The 17,071-nt window shown below is 36.4% G+C and overlaps 3 protein-coding genes across 4 annotated transcripts in view; 1 reads left to right on the top strand and 2 right to left on the bottom strand.

Annotated features, from left to right (window-relative positions):
• LOC121415700 (stimulated by retinoic acid gene 6 protein-like) overlaps positions 1–17,071 on the bottom strand; it is a 38,141-nt gene that overhangs the window by 13,701 nt on the left and 7,369 nt on the right. For both annotated transcript variants that reach the window (XM_041609008.1, XM_041609007.1), the window contains exons 12-13: positions 16,455–16,530; positions 15,948–15,996 (exon numbers count right to left, since the gene is read on the bottom strand). In XM_041609008.1, coding sequence (XP_041464942.1) covers positions 15,948–15,996; positions 16,455–16,530 — 125 coding nt within the window. The remainder of the gene's footprint in view (positions 1–15,947; positions 15,997–16,454; positions 16,531–17,071) is intronic.
• Positions 1,039–9,062, top strand: LOC121415701. Its single transcript, XM_041609009.1, has 10 exons — positions 1,039–1,708; positions 2,321–2,431; positions 2,964–3,042; positions 3,280–3,490; positions 3,899–4,439; positions 4,938–5,124; positions 5,508–5,756; positions 5,982–6,153; positions 6,421–6,569; positions 7,246–9,062. The coding sequence occupies exons 1-10, from the start codon at positions 1,061–1,063 to the stop codon at positions 7,419–7,421; spliced, it is 2,523 nt and encodes an 840-aa protein (XP_041464943.1). The 5' UTR covers positions 1,039–1,060; the 3' UTR covers positions 7,422–9,062.
• LOC121415703 lies at positions 11,619–15,519 on the bottom strand. Its single transcript, XM_041609010.1, has 3 exons — positions 14,917–15,519; positions 13,976–14,224; positions 11,619–13,455 (listed from the first exon to the last, which is right to left on the bottom strand). Exons 1-3 carry the CDS (start codon positions 15,267–15,269, stop codon positions 13,284–13,286), a joined length of 774 nt encoding a protein of 257 aa, XP_041464944.1. The 5' UTR covers positions 15,270–15,519; the 3' UTR covers positions 11,619–13,283.

The raw sequence follows: 17,071 nt of genomic DNA, 5'->3' as shown, positions 1-17,071 counted from the left end.
ATTATGAAGAAAACAAGATAGATCCACTTGAGTCAGGATACAATTCTTTTGAGATAAAATCTCTGAATAAATCTAAATATTCTAGACTACATTTTCTTCCCGAGGCACACTCACTCACTGCAATGCCAAATGAGCAAGGCCATGGCAATGCTCGGCAAATTTGGATATTTTTACACTTTACAGTAGCTTTACGAAAAAGTTAGGCAGTTATATACCTCTACAATAGATGTATGAAGTAATATTATTAGAGGATGGATGAATTGAAATCGAATTCTACCTTATTGTGGTCCTTCATTATACGATGGGGGCGATATGGGGCACCGTGACGGAGCTGAGAAATGTTTTCACAACATTTGTGCACACTAGTTGCACGTGCAGCGCAGCAAGCTCGCTCGGCCCCATCGAGCTGGTTTGTTTACATCTCAATATCGAACTGCGAATGTTGGGGTTGATATTTTCTTTCTTATTTTAATTTATCTAAAAAAAAATATTATTTAAGGTGTTATTTATAATATAAAAACTATTTTTATGTAATCACATATTTTTTCATGAATAACGAAATCCTCAAATTCGTAATTTTGTCAGCATAAGGAGATCAATATTCAATCTGACAGAACGAGTGCATCTCTATTCCACATGTTTCACAATACCGTCGTTGCATTATCGTCTGCTCTTACACGCTGCTCGTGATGATCGTGACTCGGAGTTGATTTTGATGCTTAAATAATTCATTGTTACGGACATATTTTTGTTAGGCCTATATACAGAGTTTCACTTCTTTGTAAGTACATGCGAAGCCGATTTCTTAGTCTGCCTGGACGTGACGTCGTGGTCGTGGACTTGATTTTTTTTTTTAGTTCATGCACTCAGCTCAGCTCAGCTCACCTGTGCAGCAGTGCAGCGTACAGTACATGCTGCATTTCAATGCAAGATAGTCTAGTGCATGTGATGTGACGACCTGAGCCGAGGGTTGCTTTTATTTGGTACGTAGCCGTAGTCTAGCTATCTTCTAAACTAACGCTAAAGGCTATATTATAACAGAAGTTATCACGATTTGAGTATGGATGTGCCGTCGTCGACAGCCGGTGACAGCGAGCCTGGGCCACGGAAAAAAAGAAAATGTGGCTCTCGCTGCAATGCAGGAGGATGCAGCAACACCATCTTTGATGGGTTTTTTGTACATAGGATGCCAGGGAGTATGCCAGTAGAGCCAGGAGAGAGATTCACCGGCACCCAAAAGTCCTGGATCGAGTTCATCAAACGTAAACGCAAGTTTGAAGCCAAATCGTATAAACATATTAACTTATGCAGTGGCCATTTTGTGGAAGCGGACTACGTATACACTGAAGTGCAAATGTACAAACACGGAATTAGAAAAAAATCACCCAACCTGAAAAAGGATGCTTTCCCCACTGTCATCGTTGCTGAGCACCCTTTCCCACCCAAGTGGTTTGTGCCTGCCCCAACAATGCAACAGTCGGGAGCAATCTGTGCCTCGCCCTTGGGTGGGCATGGTGGGGAGGCTCCAACGAGTTCGACATCGCCACCATCACAAGCAGATCAAGGTGCATCTAGTATATCAGAAGTCCACATCCATGGCCTTGCTGAAGAAGAGCCAGAGCTTGATGCTGGCAGTGGCATGAGACAGACTAAGAGTCTTGCCACTGGTGGTGGGAAGAGGAAGATGTCTGCCCTTGTGAGGAGAAAGGTAAGGATCAAACACTAAAACAGAAGAAAATCTGATTTAGAATATCCACAATGTAACTTGTAGTCTCAGTTTTATTTATTGGATCTGTAATTGATAATAGAAATTAATTGTATTCTTTGGCCAAAATTGAGGATGCAGAACATGGTGAATGTGGGATAAAAATCTTGGAAAGGTTATGACATGCATGTTGTTATTCAACAAGAAGATTAATTCATTCACCCGTTTTGAGGACCCTCGTCTGTTCTCAAGTGCTTTTACTAAAACAAAAAGTTTTAAACAAGATCAAGTTTTAGGCAAGATCATCTCCCTACCCAGGCCAGGCCCCTCCCCTCTTGTGATAATTATTGTATTAATTTTACCAAAATTTTATTTTCTGAGGAGCGGGTTGATGTGTTGGATTTTGGCCAACAGGAGTTTTTGTGACTGTATAAATATGCATGTAGACTACATCAATTCAAACGGTTTCTCACAAATCCCTAGATTCGTAGTGTGAAATGATACATGTTTGCCTACATATATTTATATGATATCATATTTTTTTCTCAATTCAGATAAATACTAATTTTTATTGCTGAAGGTTACCTGCATGTAATGCCTTGGGTTTTTTTTTAGGAAATCCATGCAATATGTACGGAGTATGAAGAAAAGGTAGATGAGGAGAAAAGAAAAGAAATGGAGAGAGACATTTTGGACCGGTCAAAAGGAGAGCAGTGTTCTGTAAAGGTAAATCGAAAACATTTTTCTATCAATACTTTTTCAGATTTAAAAAAAAATTTCTGTTGCCTAAAAGATCACCCATGTTTTTATTGTTATGCCTATTTTACAAATTGGCGGCATAAGCCAAAAACTTTAGGGGGGGGTCCACCTGAAATTTTTGGATGGACACAGGTAAAAAATTTGACAAGCTTGTCAAAGAAAAAGGATATCTAAACAAAATTTAGGGGGGACCGTGCCCCCACCACAATTTTTTTGGGGGGACGGGTCCCATATAAGTATCATATCCCCCCCGCCACCTATGATTTTAAACTTCAAAAAGTTTACATTGTATTTTATTCAAAACATTTCAGAAAAAAATTTATTATTTTGAAAGGAATACGGCCCACCTGCCACCCCAATTCAAGGTGCCATTGATATCTGAATATATGTAAGGGAGGGGGGGGGGGGGAGGCATTCACTTGTTATAACTCATACCTCCCCTTGTATTATTTTAATCTGTGTACTCCAATATTCAAAGTAAATATTTATGTTTTCTTAGATGGTACATCATAGAGTAGGAATCGGAAAAGGACAGCGATCTTGCAAAGTACAGGTGAAGCCAAAGACTTCTTCTAGAGGTGAGCTCATTATCTGCTTTGCCAAATTATTTAGTGAAAGTAAAATTTATCCTTCCATTCATAGCTATAAAATGTACATGTAATTGTTGTAATAACATTTCCAAAACATGCACCATAGCAGTCAGGTCTGTCTCTGAACTAGGATTGATCAAGCAAGACCAAAAGCAACAAAAAACAAAGAAGGAAGAATCTGCCTTTAATTATCGATTTTTATATATTGTGTGATTCTATTTTCAGGAACACAAGTGAATATCTATAGCAAGCCTGATACTGCATCATTAGTTCAGTATTGTGACGCTGCATCACAGACAACCGAAAGCAAACCTATGACAGAACAGCAAGAGGAAGATGACCATGATGATGATGACGATGATGTTTTTGGTGATGATGAAAGGAAAGATCCGACTTACGACCCTCTTGACAGTCCAGATGAGGAAGTTCAAGATGTGTGAGTAGAATGGCATCAATAAACTAGAATGATTTGTCATAATTGATCAACTCTATTTCTGCAAAGTACAAGCTGTCAATTTTCTATTGTGTTACAGCAGAGCCAAGATTTTTTTTGTAGAGCGTGCTTTTCAACCCGAGAATTAGACGAAGGAAAAGTAAGAGAGAAAGTCGTGAATAATAGTTGCAATATTATAACTTAATTTTTTATTTTCTTTGTCAAATTAAATTATTTTTATTTTTTCACACTGAACAGTCTGGAATAATGACTTAATTTTCTTTACCATTTAAACTTCATGAGAGTTGTTCAAAGAATATTTACCATCAAATTACTTTAAAAAACACTGTCACTAGTTTTGTAAATTTCACATGGAATCATTGTCTCTTTTAAAAATATCTTTTTATACAGAGATCAACCTACAAACATTTGGGAGGAGTCTAAGTATATAGTTTTCGAAACCCAGCTTCTTGCCCTCTTCCAAGTCTGTAGGAATTGTTTGTCACAGTCTGTGGATATTCAGAAAGTACGTCCAAAGTGTTATGGATCGCAGCTGAAAATAATTGCCACATGCCAGCGATGTAGCCATGTCTACGATTGGTACAGCCAACCTAAAGTTGGAAATGTAATGGCAGGAAACCTGCTGCTTTCTGCTGCCATTTTGTATGGAGGGGCAAGCCCAACAAAGGTGTTAAGAGTTCTGAATCATATGAACTTAAAGGTGATTTCTAATCAAACATTCTTGGATCATCAGAAGGAGTACCTCCAACCTTCTATAATAAGAGTGGCACAGCGCCAACAACATCAGCTGCTCAACAGAATAAAGCCGGGTGAGAAGCTGATCATAGGCGGAGACGGCCGCTCTGACTCCCCAGGCCACAGTGCCAAATTTGGCAGCTACACATTCATGGACATGAAGACGAAGAAGGTGATTGATGTCCAACTAGTTCAGGTGAGAGTAAGACCTTGTTATAATAATCATGATAATGACAAGAAATCAACAATCAAATTGATGTTATAAAGGTAATAGTTTCTTTCATTACAGGGGTTGTAACTTGGACAGTTTTAATGTTGGGACAGTTAAAACAAAATTGCAAAGAAACGATATTAGGAGGGGGTAATGAAATTAAATTAAAAAGGAGTTTAATTAGCAATTTAAAAAGAGGAGAAAACATGGACTTGACTTGGGAATTGAGTTTTCCTGTTTGATATATTTGATATTATTTGTTTGATAATGACTCAATATAGATTGTTATAAAAAGCAACTTTCAATAGTCTTTCAATTGATTGATGAAGTATCAAAAAAGGGGCCAGAGATGAATATTTTCATTGCATATTTCTTAAGGTTTTCAAGTCTTTTTTTCACCATTGTTTTCAACATTCTAAGACTTTAGAAGTACGAAAGAATGGAAGCAGGTTTAAAATCTTATGTTACTTTATTTTATTACAGTCCAATGAGGTAAAAAGTAGTAATGCCATGGAAAAAGAGGGACTCTCCAGAGGTTTGGCCAACTTGTATAGCAAGGGTCTCGTTGTTGGCACCTTAATTACTGACAGACATGCCCAAGTCGCAAAGTGGATTCGTGAAAATTATCCTGAGATTGACCACCGATATGATGTCTGGCATATTGCTAAGGGTAAGTATTATTTTTTATTGTACGGCAAGGGCAAATTTGAAATAAATATAGAAACTTATGATAACCAACAGCCAAATGTGAGAATCTGATCCGATTGTCATTTGATATGGCACCTTTTCCTTTTGGTTTCAGGTGGTACACACACACAGCTCCTTTTTTTCTGGGGGGGGGGGGTCTCTAGAACATTAATTCTCTTTGAACTGGTTATCAGAGGAGGCTGTCAACCACTTTTAAAACAGTAAGATGAAATGTTGCGATTGACTATACTTAGCTCTTAATTTACATGTAAATACTTCTATAAACTCCAGTATTCATTTTGGAAACATAAGGGTAATAAACATGAGTTTACTTGTACTTATTTTATTGTTATCATTATTTCCCAGGCATTCAGAAGAAGATCCTAGTTGTGGCCAAGCTGAAAGACTGTGAACTTGCAGGGAAGTGGAAACCAGCAATCGTGAACCATGTCTACTGGAGTGCGATGTCAACTCCGGACGGAGATGGAGAACTGATGGTAGCAAAGTTCCGATCCATTGAGAACCACATCAGGAACATCCATGAAGAACACAGTGCTATTTTCCCCAAGTGTGAACATAGTGAAGACTATCCACAACGAGAGTGGATGAAAGAAGGTGAAATATATTGTGTTCTCATCATCACATGTGTTTGGGGGGGGGGATGGTGTTGTGATTGTTGAATATTGCATAAAGTAAATGCAAGCTATGCTATTAGTCTAGTAGATTCAGGTTTGGTTTATTTGATTGCATGTATTAGTATTTTCCAGAGAGAGCGGTCACATCCGTTGGATGTATTTTCATATTTTTACTAAAAGCATGCTCTTTTGTGTTTTTATTCAGGGACTAAAGTCTATGAGAAGTTGATGCAAGAGGTAATGAAGACAAGGTTCCTGAACGACATGAAGAAGATGTCTCCTCTTGAGCAGACAAGTTCCGTGGAGGCCTTCCATAGTGTGCTTCTATATTGGTGTCCCAAAATGTTGGCATTCTCACATAGTGGAATGCTATGCCGGTAAGATATTTAGTATGCTAAAAAATAAAGAGCTTTACTGCTTGTTGCTGTTACTGGGACAGCATGTTGATAGCATTGTGAATTTGTAAGGCATTTCAAATTCATTTATTGTAGCAATAACAAAGATTGTAAAATGACACCATAAAGAATGATTGTGTTTTATATTTTTTTCAATTATTACATGTTTATGTTTGTGTATTTTCAAGTTATTCTACTCTATTATCAATGATCCTAATTACTACATTTTGCTTTCTTGACATTTGTCAGACTCTACCTTGCACAAATGCATTGGAATGAGAATGCTGATCGAACCCAAGCGCTCACTACAGATGGAATGCCGATGTACAAGATCACCTTTCCAAAGGCCAAGGCAGGAGGACACACTGTATCAAGAGTGTTGACAACATGCACATTCAGTAAGTTGTATTATATTAATGACAGGTGCAGAAGGGGTAGAATTCAAGCATTTGGAATAAATATTGGCTTCAGCAAAGCACATGACAGGGGAATAAGACAACAGCCCCCTTTTGATTCATGATTTCTCGAGAAGTGAAAGAAAGAGGAAGAAAAAACAGGAAATATACAAGATTGCAAAGTTTAAAAAAGGATGCTTTTGTTATGTAACTCGGTGTAGTTCAATTCACTCAGGCTTCTTCGGATCAGTGTTGTCTGTAAAATTATCCATAAATTTAAAAAGGGTCTCCATCATGAAAATCAAATTAATAAAAATTTTGTGAGTTATTTTGTTGACTTTTCATTTGTATTTTCTTATGTGAACTTACCACAGACTAACCAACCCAATTTTTTTTAAAACCTTATCAGGCTGTGAGCACATTAATTAGAATAAAAAGATTTACTTCTGATGCATTTTTATTTACACATCTAATATAACTGTCCAAAGGGAAAACCATACATTCGTCATAATTAAGTAGATTAATCTTTTCACGAAGTTGTATTGAAATTTTGTAATTCAAACTTTCCTTTTTTACTGTTGATTTTCCCTGTTTTCACAGTATTAGTATTTGTTTATCTGGGATTACATTTCCCATAATCATTGCAAATATGTTCTTCTTTATATTTATTTTTTTAAAGATTATGTTGAAGAACTTATGGAAGAAACCATTCAGCTAGTGTCAAGGAAGCAGAAGTTACGTCCTCAGATGGCAGAGCTTCAAGGAAAACCTGCTTTGTGCTCCGAGTTCCAACACCCAGATAAAGCAGAAGCTGTCAGGCAGTTAGAGGCCCATCGACGATTTGCAAAGCAATAGATACCTTATCGTAGTCATCCATAGAAGAGCTACATTCAGGCAATGAAATGTCATCTCATAAAGATATCATAAAGTTTTGCTATACTTGACAACGTCCAGATCATGTCAGATGCAAGTGTCTAATGATATCAAATAATCAAGATACATCATCTAGTGATATTTTTTTGGAGTGAACTATGCCTCAAATCACATGAATTTATTTTGGAAACAATAACCCAGACTTCATTGAAATGACAACTTAACATTTTGTGCCTTTAACTTTTACATTTCATTAGTTTTACTGCATTCTTATGACCTGAAGAAATCCAGTAAATTTTGATGATTGTGTATTTTCTCATGGTATTATAATTTTGTGCTGATGTACCTAAATGTATGAAATATATTTGGAATATGCTTCCAATGATAACAAAGCTTTGATTACAAAGAGATAGTTATAAAATTATCCATCTACTATGGCATCATTTCAAACATTTTGATGCAAGATCATGTTTTACATAAGTCGGAATGAGAAACCATTTTGGGGTACAAATATCCTGCTGTACTATTAACAGATTGAGATTTGCCCACATTGTGCAGCACTCAAACGAAGTGAGGTTGAAGTCAATGCCATTTGCAGTGAGACATTGTTTCAACCAACCAGAATTTATTCAGCAGCTACAAGCTGAACATTGATTTGTTATAATTAGTTTGGACACGTATCTATTTGCTGCAAATTGTGTGTGCAAAATAAACCCCTAGACAATTTTTTTGCGAGGATTTATTTACTCATTTTGGCCCCTGTACAAGTCGCCAGAATATTACCCCGGGAAAAGCTTGGGGAAAGAACATACCCTTAATACGTTTGACCCCTGGATTGACCAGTCTTTAAAAAGTACCCATTTTTTTAAATCGGTGTTTTTGATACCCAGGAGTGCATGCGCATCCCACATCCAAAACTGAAAAAACACCCCTTTACACCTGTTTTTTGGGTCACGCGTGTGTACAGCAATATATTTGACTCCCTGCGGCAAATACTTATTCTCATTTTATAAGTTGAATGCATATTAAATCACACTTGTTTAACATCTCTTTGTGTATAGTACTGTCCCAAGGTATTGTGACATGGCCCTGGGAAACGGGACTGAAGCCCCCAGGATATTCATGGGAGTGCTGCGTCATTCTCCATAGGCAGCACCCCCTGAAATTCTGGAAGGTGTGAAAAAAATTGGAAATGGTCCCGAAGTAACCTTCATTTTGTAGTAAAACTTTAATTTTTTTTTTGGGGGGGGCTTTCCAATCTATCGAGACTGAAATGACCTTTATTTTGTAGTGAAAACTTTTTTGTTTAAGCTTTTCAAATTCATATCAGCACCCCCAGTAAGTAGATAAAAAAATCCAAGGGCCCTGGTGTTCTGTACATGTATGCAGTAAGTGTAAGTTAACCCTATCTAGGCCGGGGGGGGGGGCCTCGGAAGCCCCCCTCAACAAATCACGCAATATTTTCGCTGTGCAAAATTTTTTGACCGCGCCGCTCGCTGACTTTTTACATGTACTTTCAAGTCTTCCGCAACTTTAAGTCACCTGGGTACGTGGTTCCGAAATTACGTAACATTGTGTAAGTGCATGTCAGACCAAAAATTGCTCAAAAACGTGATTTCGTGTACAAATTCAATGCAAATTGTGTTTTCAACCAAAATTCATAAATGTATGATTATTTTTAGTTTTGCTGGTTTAAATGTATTTATTTTATGCTTTTTATGATCACAGAAGAGTCCCCAATAAATTTTATTGAAAAAACAATGAAAAACAAAAGGTCAATAAACAAAGAAATACATAAGAAATTGCAAAAATAAAATACATAAGAAAATTATTTGATATCGCAGTTTTTTTTCATGTACACTTGCTAAGAACACCACAAAGAGTTTCTATACCAAAAATTAGTAAATTTGGAGCTTTATTTAGGGAGTTCGAGGAAAAAGTATGATTTCGCATACTAATTGCGCATAAATTAGCATTATCACTTAATAGCGATTCGGATGAAATAAATTACGAGACAACCTAGTAGATTTTGTCCCAGGCAACCCGCGTGCCAATTTTCGGCGCGATCGTGCCAATTTTCGACGGCCAAGATCATGGGGGGGGGCCTGGGAGACCCCCCCCCCGGCCATATGAACTCCCAAAATACCCCGGCCTAGATAGGGTTAGGTTATTTCTTTTTAAGATTTCAACATATAGATATAAAATATTACAAAGATATAAGCAAGCTTTTATCGGGGGACCATTAGTAACAATATTTTATTGTTTTATCGAGTTGATTGGATAAAATTGAATAAAAATTTTACAACCATGTCACTGAAAAGTTATGGCATTTATGCAATTAGAGAGCAGATGATGTTGCATACTCCGTTGTATTGCATTTTTGGTTAGTGTTAAAAATTGCAAGCCATTGAATTGCAGCCTTTTCATGAAAGATAAGTTGTATACTGATGGTATAACATCATGCCATCTCTATTGCAAACCAATTTTCTTGATAAGGTGCAATAGATATTTGCTATATATTATATGGGTCATTCCATGGGGTTGGGGCAAAGTTTGCATGCAATGTCCATGTAACGGAGGTATCCACCTTCGCATTTCACCATAAAGATCAATTTAGATGTGGTTAACTTTTGAGCCATCAATAAGAAATTGTTCTCTTTTCTCAGGAATACACATTAAATATGGAAATATTTTATAAATTTGAAGCAACAGGCATACAAAAATCGACCACTGTTACATGGACATCAAATATTGTTTTTACATGGGAAAGAAATTTTCATGAGTCAAATTGCAATAATGGTCTTTGAGAAATACATGTAATACTGGATGGGACATCATTTTTTTGCTCATGCCATTATTGGAATATATTTGCCTGGTTTGAAAAACATGAATTTGTAGTTGCCGTATGTCACAAAAATTGCCCCAACCCCGTGGAATCACCCATATATTTTTATTCAGCAATTTCCATTACAATTTGCCAATATGTGGTAAATATTTCTACATTTTAGTCAAGTCAAAATTTGATAGACTTTGCTGCCGAATGTAGTTCACCTGTACCAAAACTGATAATCAAGACATACGTTTGAACTTAAGTGACAGATTGAAAAGAAAGCTAAGAACACATGTCTGTGTTTAGAACCTTTCTGCAATAAGTTGTGAGGTTTAATTTCTTTACCCAAACCGATTATTTATTGCACCAAGCTTCATTTACATGTGACTGGAAAATGACCAATGATACACAATGCTTGATTCCTGCAACAAGTTTATTAACATGAATGTTCTGATATTACTTTACAGTGTACACAAAACTTAAATAAATAAATAGCAAGATATCTGGTGATCTATGTAGAATGAAAAAAATGCTACTTTCTAGTTTTTCTCATAAACGGAGCATGCATGTTTAGAAAATTATATACAAGATGTGACTTTGTAAATACATTTCGCTTTGCAATGAAATGAATTGTTATGTTGTGTTTTTAAGTTTACATTCTATGTTTTATTTTAGCATGAAGTACATGTAGAAGCAAAATGTACAAGAATGGGGCAGGAACCCTCAAGGAATTCTAGCACACAATATATAAAGTGACAACTATAGGTTCCATACTCTTCCTGATGTTTAAAGTTGATCACATGCTTGTTAATTTGTTTGTGATTATCAATAAAAATAACAGATAGAGAATAGTATAAAATTGACATATCTTAATTAAGCTTGATATGAAATGGCCTTGATTTTTTTAGGACAATGCATCACTGAAGGATATTCAGAAAAATGTTAGGCACAATTTCAATAGCGTGTGAATTTCAATGAACGCACAATCTTTTTCTCATCAGGTTCAAACAATTTACGATTCACATAATGAATTCACAATGACGTGAATCACATTTCACACTACTTTTTTAAATAAGATATTGTGTTAAGTGATGCATTTTCCTTGAAGCTAGATTCAGGTATCTTATGAATACATGTTTTACTGTACATAAAAGACAGAACAAAAGAATTCACCATTCTCTGTTTCTTAAGGTTGTCACTAAACAAATGTTCAAATTAATTAATTAAAAAAAGTAAAATTGGATTGACAGAACATTTTATCAAAATCGAATGTCAGAGTTTTGCTTTCTGACAATTCAGGATGTAAATTCTTCACTATTTCTTTTTTTTTCATTGTTTTTTAATTCAACTTTAAGAGGATCCTCCTGATTGAACCAGAAAATGTTTTAAATGATTCAGAGAGGAATAAACCTTTAGTCACATGACAAAAAGAAGATATGCTATAAGTGGGTGATCATCATTCGTCTTATTTGCATACATGTAACAGCCGGCATGTGCATCGTTAAAATCAATTCTAATTCTAAACTAACCTGTCACAACCAATAATGCAATTTAGGTGTGATGGAGTTTGCTTTATAAATTTATCAAGGGGTAACATCACATTCATTAACTTTCCTACAAAGTATATGGTAAATGTACATGTATGGTCTTGGAAGTTAAACAATCACTACAAGTGTACATGATTATCATTGTTTGACATTTGCTGTATAAAGTTAATCAGGCAGATGAGTAGAAAAGAGCACAATGAATTGGATGAAGGAAACTTTCAAAGTCAAGTTACTCTTCGTTATCAAGGTGATTCAATAAATACAAGAAATGCCAACTTGAGATAGTCTTGACTCCCACTCCCCCCCAAAAAAAAATACAATACTGTCAGTGTGGAACTTCCTCTTATATCTATAGACAACATGATAACAGAAGACCTTAATTTTGAAAAATAAAATTATAAATTTCAATCCATGACCATGGAAGTAATAGGCATTTGCTTGTCAGCTGAAATGTTGGCATAAAAAGTCAAACTAGTGAGCTGAGAGAATAAACTAATAGTGTTTATTCACCAGCCAAAATTGTGTGAAGTTATTCAAATAAAAGTTCACGGGACACAGCAGTTATTACATGTATTTGAACATGGAAGATATCAATTTTTTTTTTCCTTTCCAGAAAATGAGTTAATTTCTATAGTACAAAATACAGACACTGAAATTATTTATTGCCGAGATGGATTGGACATTAATAGCCCTTGAACATGTTTGAGCTTATTTGGTTGGCTTTAATTGAAAAAGAGTGCTATCTGGAAAGTGTGTTACATACAGTCTGAATGTGAATACATTTGTAGATATAGAAAGTGGCATCAAATACACTGAAGGCAGTAACATGGCTAAAATACCTAACGCTATAAGATTCACCCATTTGAAGATAAACCAAGTACATTGTACGTGTATTGTCTGTGAAATCTATGCAAGTTGTAAAACAATTGAATTTGTAGAGTTGGAAATCAAGAAAATATTCTAAATGCAAGCCCATCGACTTGCAATAACATTCCCCTTGGCACACTATTCCATCAAGGACTCCAGTGAAAAGAATAAAAAAAACTTCAGTTTTTCTCTAGTAAAATGCCATCATTTTGCTATCCTATTTGGTTTTGACCGGTACACATCATCAACAAATTAAATTCTGAATTTTTCCTATACTTTAATCAAATGAGGATATTTTTTATCGGGGGGGGGGGGGGGGCAATGACTAATTAATTTTTTAAACATTAGAAGGCTTCCAAAAATTTTTGCTACTAATCAGGTACCCCTACCAAAGTCAAAGAAATTGAAACTGTTTTGGACTTTATCATTCTTTTCCTTTGGAGTGAGGAAATCAATAACCACATCAACTGAACAATAAAAAAATATTGCATATAATAAGGCATCTCACAGAAAATTGAAGCCTCAATCAGGTGGTATACATTTGAGTTTCGTTCATATTTATCTGTCGAAAATATGCTGAATGAAAAGGCATCTCCGAGTTTAGTTCATATCAAGCTGTCGAAGAACTGTCCCTTTATAATGACCAGCACCATCAGGATATGCTGTCTTGATCCTGGATTGAACGCAGGCTGGCAGCTGTACTCTAATATCTTTTCCGAGGATGCCCCAACACCAGCGGACGAATTGGCGATATGCCACGTATCTGTACTTCCTGTAAAAAAAAGAAAATAAAAATTGTGGTAACTAAATGCATACATCTCTATTAAAACCATACCTCATAAACAAAGACTAGATGGAATACTTGGATACCTCAGTCACATTTGCTCTACAGTGGCCACAATGGTAAGTCGAAAAATGACTGTTATATCAATTTTTATACACATCACCTATATGTAGCTACAAGTGTTACGTAAAAAATAAATAAAAATTGCAGTTATCAACTCGTCGTACGGCTATTGTAGAGCAAATTTGACCAAGGTATAATAAGCCCCTTTCAACACGAGAATGAGTTTGACTCATTATGGACTACCATGTGAATTCTGATGGATTATAAGTATTTCATATGCAAATAAATACACACTCTAATTCCAAAAAATGTAGGCGAGTTGGTAGTCGCAAGACTGAGCTGCCTTGTTTGCATAACAAACCCAGACCATTTCATGGCCTGCCTCACCTCAATGTATTGTCATTATGTGTATGGGTATCCAATCTCAGAAATTGCATGTACTTACTCATTATTCCTCGCTGCAAATGATCGAGCTTGTCGTCTCCACCTCTCAGTAAAGTGCTGCCAGGCAATGAACAGGGACACCGGGTCCAAAATTGCTGCATCAAAGGAAGGGACCTGAGTTATGCAGAGGCCTACATGTAGGTCATCATGAAAATCTGCTTCTAATCTTACTTCTTCTATCTCCCGACAGCAGATGCAGTCTCCCACAGAAAATGACGGAAGAACCCGACAAAATCCTCCGCATCGGCACCTACATGTAAATATAAATTTGATGGAAATTAAAAGAAAAATGCATTCATCAATACATATCTACATGTAGATTTTCATTTCAAAATCAACAGGTATTTCACCGCAGAAAAATGTGTTATGGGTAAAATACAACACAGAAAATGGGGCAAATCCAAACTAAAAATAGAAATAACTTGCGGCAGTCTAGAAATTCCTATTTTTCATTTTCTTGTAAAAACTGATAAAATGAACACTCTAGTTCTCAAAAAAAAATTACAAGGAGCAGTTGGGAAATACCTATGAAACTGTTATGCCAAAGTGCAAAGACAACTTGGCAAGATCCGATTTACATGTAATTAGTTTTCACGCTTCAGTTTTAATTGGTGGGCATCACTAACGCGTAACGCATGCATGTGATATGAAGTTAATAAATCTCAATTATCAATATTGAATTGTTTGACAGTGTGTTATGAGTTGACAAAAGTCACGTATTTCAGCTCAGTCTTTGTCATGATGGTTGGGTCTACATGTATCTGTCACTCGGATCAGTAAATCTAGACTACATGTCATGAGTCAGACTCACGTCAAATTTCAAAATTCATTTTCAAATTGAACTTTGAAGATCCCACATTTTTTTTCTAGGCCTACATCAAACAAAGTTTTATTATCATGTACAGATGATCAGCATATCTGTCACAGTAGAAGTGTACATACCAAATATCAGTGCTGTTGGGATCAAGCCTTGTATGATCTAGGTTGCCCCTTGGCCTCGCATCTCCAATGTTTTGTTCATGTTCCGCGTCATCGAATTCTCTGACGGGAGGAAGTGGTTCATGCTGGTACGCCAGAGCGGCGGCAGCATGCTCAGCTCTAGCTCCGTAACCAACCGCAGCGTCAGACTCAGAGTCAGAGCCATCCGACCCACCATCACCGGCGTATTCTCCTACTTCACCTTCATCCACATCGCTTTCTTCTTCACTCGAGCTGGAATCTTCATCATCAGTCTCTCCTTCAAAATCGTCAATTTCAAACTCCAAATCCAAATAAACTTCTTGGTTTTCTTCCATTTCGTTATCGATGTAGTCGGCGACAGTGAGCAGAAAACGTAGGCTTTACAATAGGTTTTGCACGCGACTGAAGCTTGATGTGGGATATGCTGGGATGGCCAATCACATCCCTTGTCCAGGCATACACGTCATCAAAATTAATCCTTTTCAGAGGCGGATTCGAGGCATATTTCAGATTGGCATTTTAGCACTTTTTAATTGGCGATTTCCGCCCTACAATTTTTTTTCAATTATAACAAAGCACATAACGGTTATCCCCATATCATAACCTTTCCATTGATATATAACAAAGCAAGTTTCATAATCTATATACTTCTCCTTTAAATATTGGCGAACCCACCTTGTGTGTAATCTTTATTCCGGAATTTCAATAGGGAGAGTGTTTAATCAACAATTTTATCCGACAAGTTGCAGATCTGACATCTTTCCCCAATTTAAAAAAATTGGACATGTCGGATAAAATGTCCTTTCATGAAACACTCCACAGAAGTGCTATAAATCAATGAAAACGAGCCAAATCCTCATTGGACTAACATAAAAATCATTCGAGTTTTCTTGATCTACTGGAAATGAACAGTCATGGGCTTACTTTTATGCTTACACTCTAATTTCAATTATAGGGAAAATGGGTCTATATACTCAGACATTTAAAAGAAAGCTTCATGGATGGTGACTTACCCCATAGAACAAACGCGATGTGATACCCTGAATACTTCAGACTACAGACCTGAGAGAGGAAAGGTGATAAGAATGGGGTAAGATGTATTTCACGTTCTAAAGTTCATTCTACAGTATATCATACCTCTCTACTTCTCTCTTGATCCCACTTCCCACTCTATACCCCGCTCTCCCCCTCTCTAACTGCATCCCTCCCAAGCCATCGTTCATCCCCCATTACAATGGGGACGAATCCATAATAAAACTGCATCATTTCCATATTATAAATCACCTGTTCATCACAAGGGCAGCTAAAGGATTTTCCAGGGGGGGGGGCATTTTCCCGATGAAAAATTGTCAAAAAAACCTCACACTTGTGTAAAACCGGCATGTTTACATTTAAAATTTTGAATATGGCTCTCAAGGGGGGGGGGGGGGGTCACGGGCCGGATGTGCCCCCTGGATCCGCCAGCGGTTCATCGATAATAATGAATTGTTTTTATTTATGAATTTCAGTTTTCGGCTTACCACTAAGGTTGTGTTCGCAAAGTCCTCTTTCGGGCAAAATGACTTGTCTCCTCGCCATAACCTGAGAGTGTTTCTCCTGTATGAAACAATGTTGCAATATTAGACAAGATGGATACATAGGGGATCCACGATACTGGTGGTAACATGTATACACGTCATCTACGCATATATTTCATTTCATTTATTTTTTTTTTTTTAATTTATTGATATATTCATATTCCACAATCATCAAAGTACATTTCGTAATCATGTTTACAATGAAAAAAAATGCATAACATATGCAGGATTGAAACGTAGCAATGAAATTAAAAAAGTGGAGGGGCCTACTAAAAAGCAGAGCTTGTAAAATGTAGACCCCCTATCAAAACTTTATACAAGGGTAATATGATACAAATAGAGTAAAATTTTCAAAAAAATATAAATCAAATAAATACAATCATATAACAAGTCAACATCATAAAACAATATACCAATGTCATAAAATCAACATCTGTACATCCAAAGATTTTCCGTTCAGAGTGGTCTTTAAATGTAAACTGAAATACAAGTTAAGAATATGAGAAGATAATGCAGCCTTCGCGGAACATTACAGAATAGTCCTGTAAATAGTTGCATTG

The sequence above is a fragment of the Lytechinus variegatus genome, chromosome 5, assembly GCF_018143015.1.
Source record: "Lytechinus variegatus isolate NC3 chromosome 5, Lvar_3.0, whole genome shotgun sequence".
Lineage (NCBI taxonomy): Eukaryota > Metazoa > Echinodermata > Echinoidea > Temnopleuroida > Toxopneustidae > Lytechinus > Lytechinus variegatus.
The sequence above is the reverse complement of the archived record's forward strand: the minus strand, read 5'-3'. Positions and strand labels throughout refer to the sequence as shown.

What these genes read in the sequence shown, in the direction of transcription:
- LOC121415701 (XM_041609009.1), top strand. Translation starts at nt 1,061, where the DNA reads ATGGATGTGCCGTCGTCGACAGCCGGTGACAGCGAGCCTGGGCCACGG. An exon ending in GAGAGCAGTGTTCTGTAAAG is followed by an intron (nt 2,432 to 2,963) that starts GTAAATCGAAAA and finishes ATGTTTTCTTAG; the next exon opens with ATGGTACATCATAGAGTAGG. An exon ending in TGTCTGGCATATTGCTAAGG is followed by an intron (nt 5,125 to 5,507) that starts GTAAGTATTATT and finishes ATTATTTCCCAG; the next exon opens with GCATTCAGAAGAAGATCCTA.
- LOC121415703 (XM_041609010.1), bottom strand. Translation starts at nt 15,269, where the DNA reads ATGGAAGAAAACCAAGAAGTTTATTTGGATTTGGAGTTTGAAATTGAC. An exon ending in CCCAACAGCACTGATATTTG is followed by an intron (nt 14,225 to 14,916) that starts GTATGTACACTT and finishes ATTTACATGTAG; the next exon opens with GTGCCGATGCGGAGGATTTT. An exon ending in TTTGCAGCGAGGAATAATGA is followed by an intron (nt 13,456 to 13,975) that starts GTAAGTACATGC and finishes TTTTTTTTACAG; the next exon opens with GAAGTACAGATACGTGGCAT.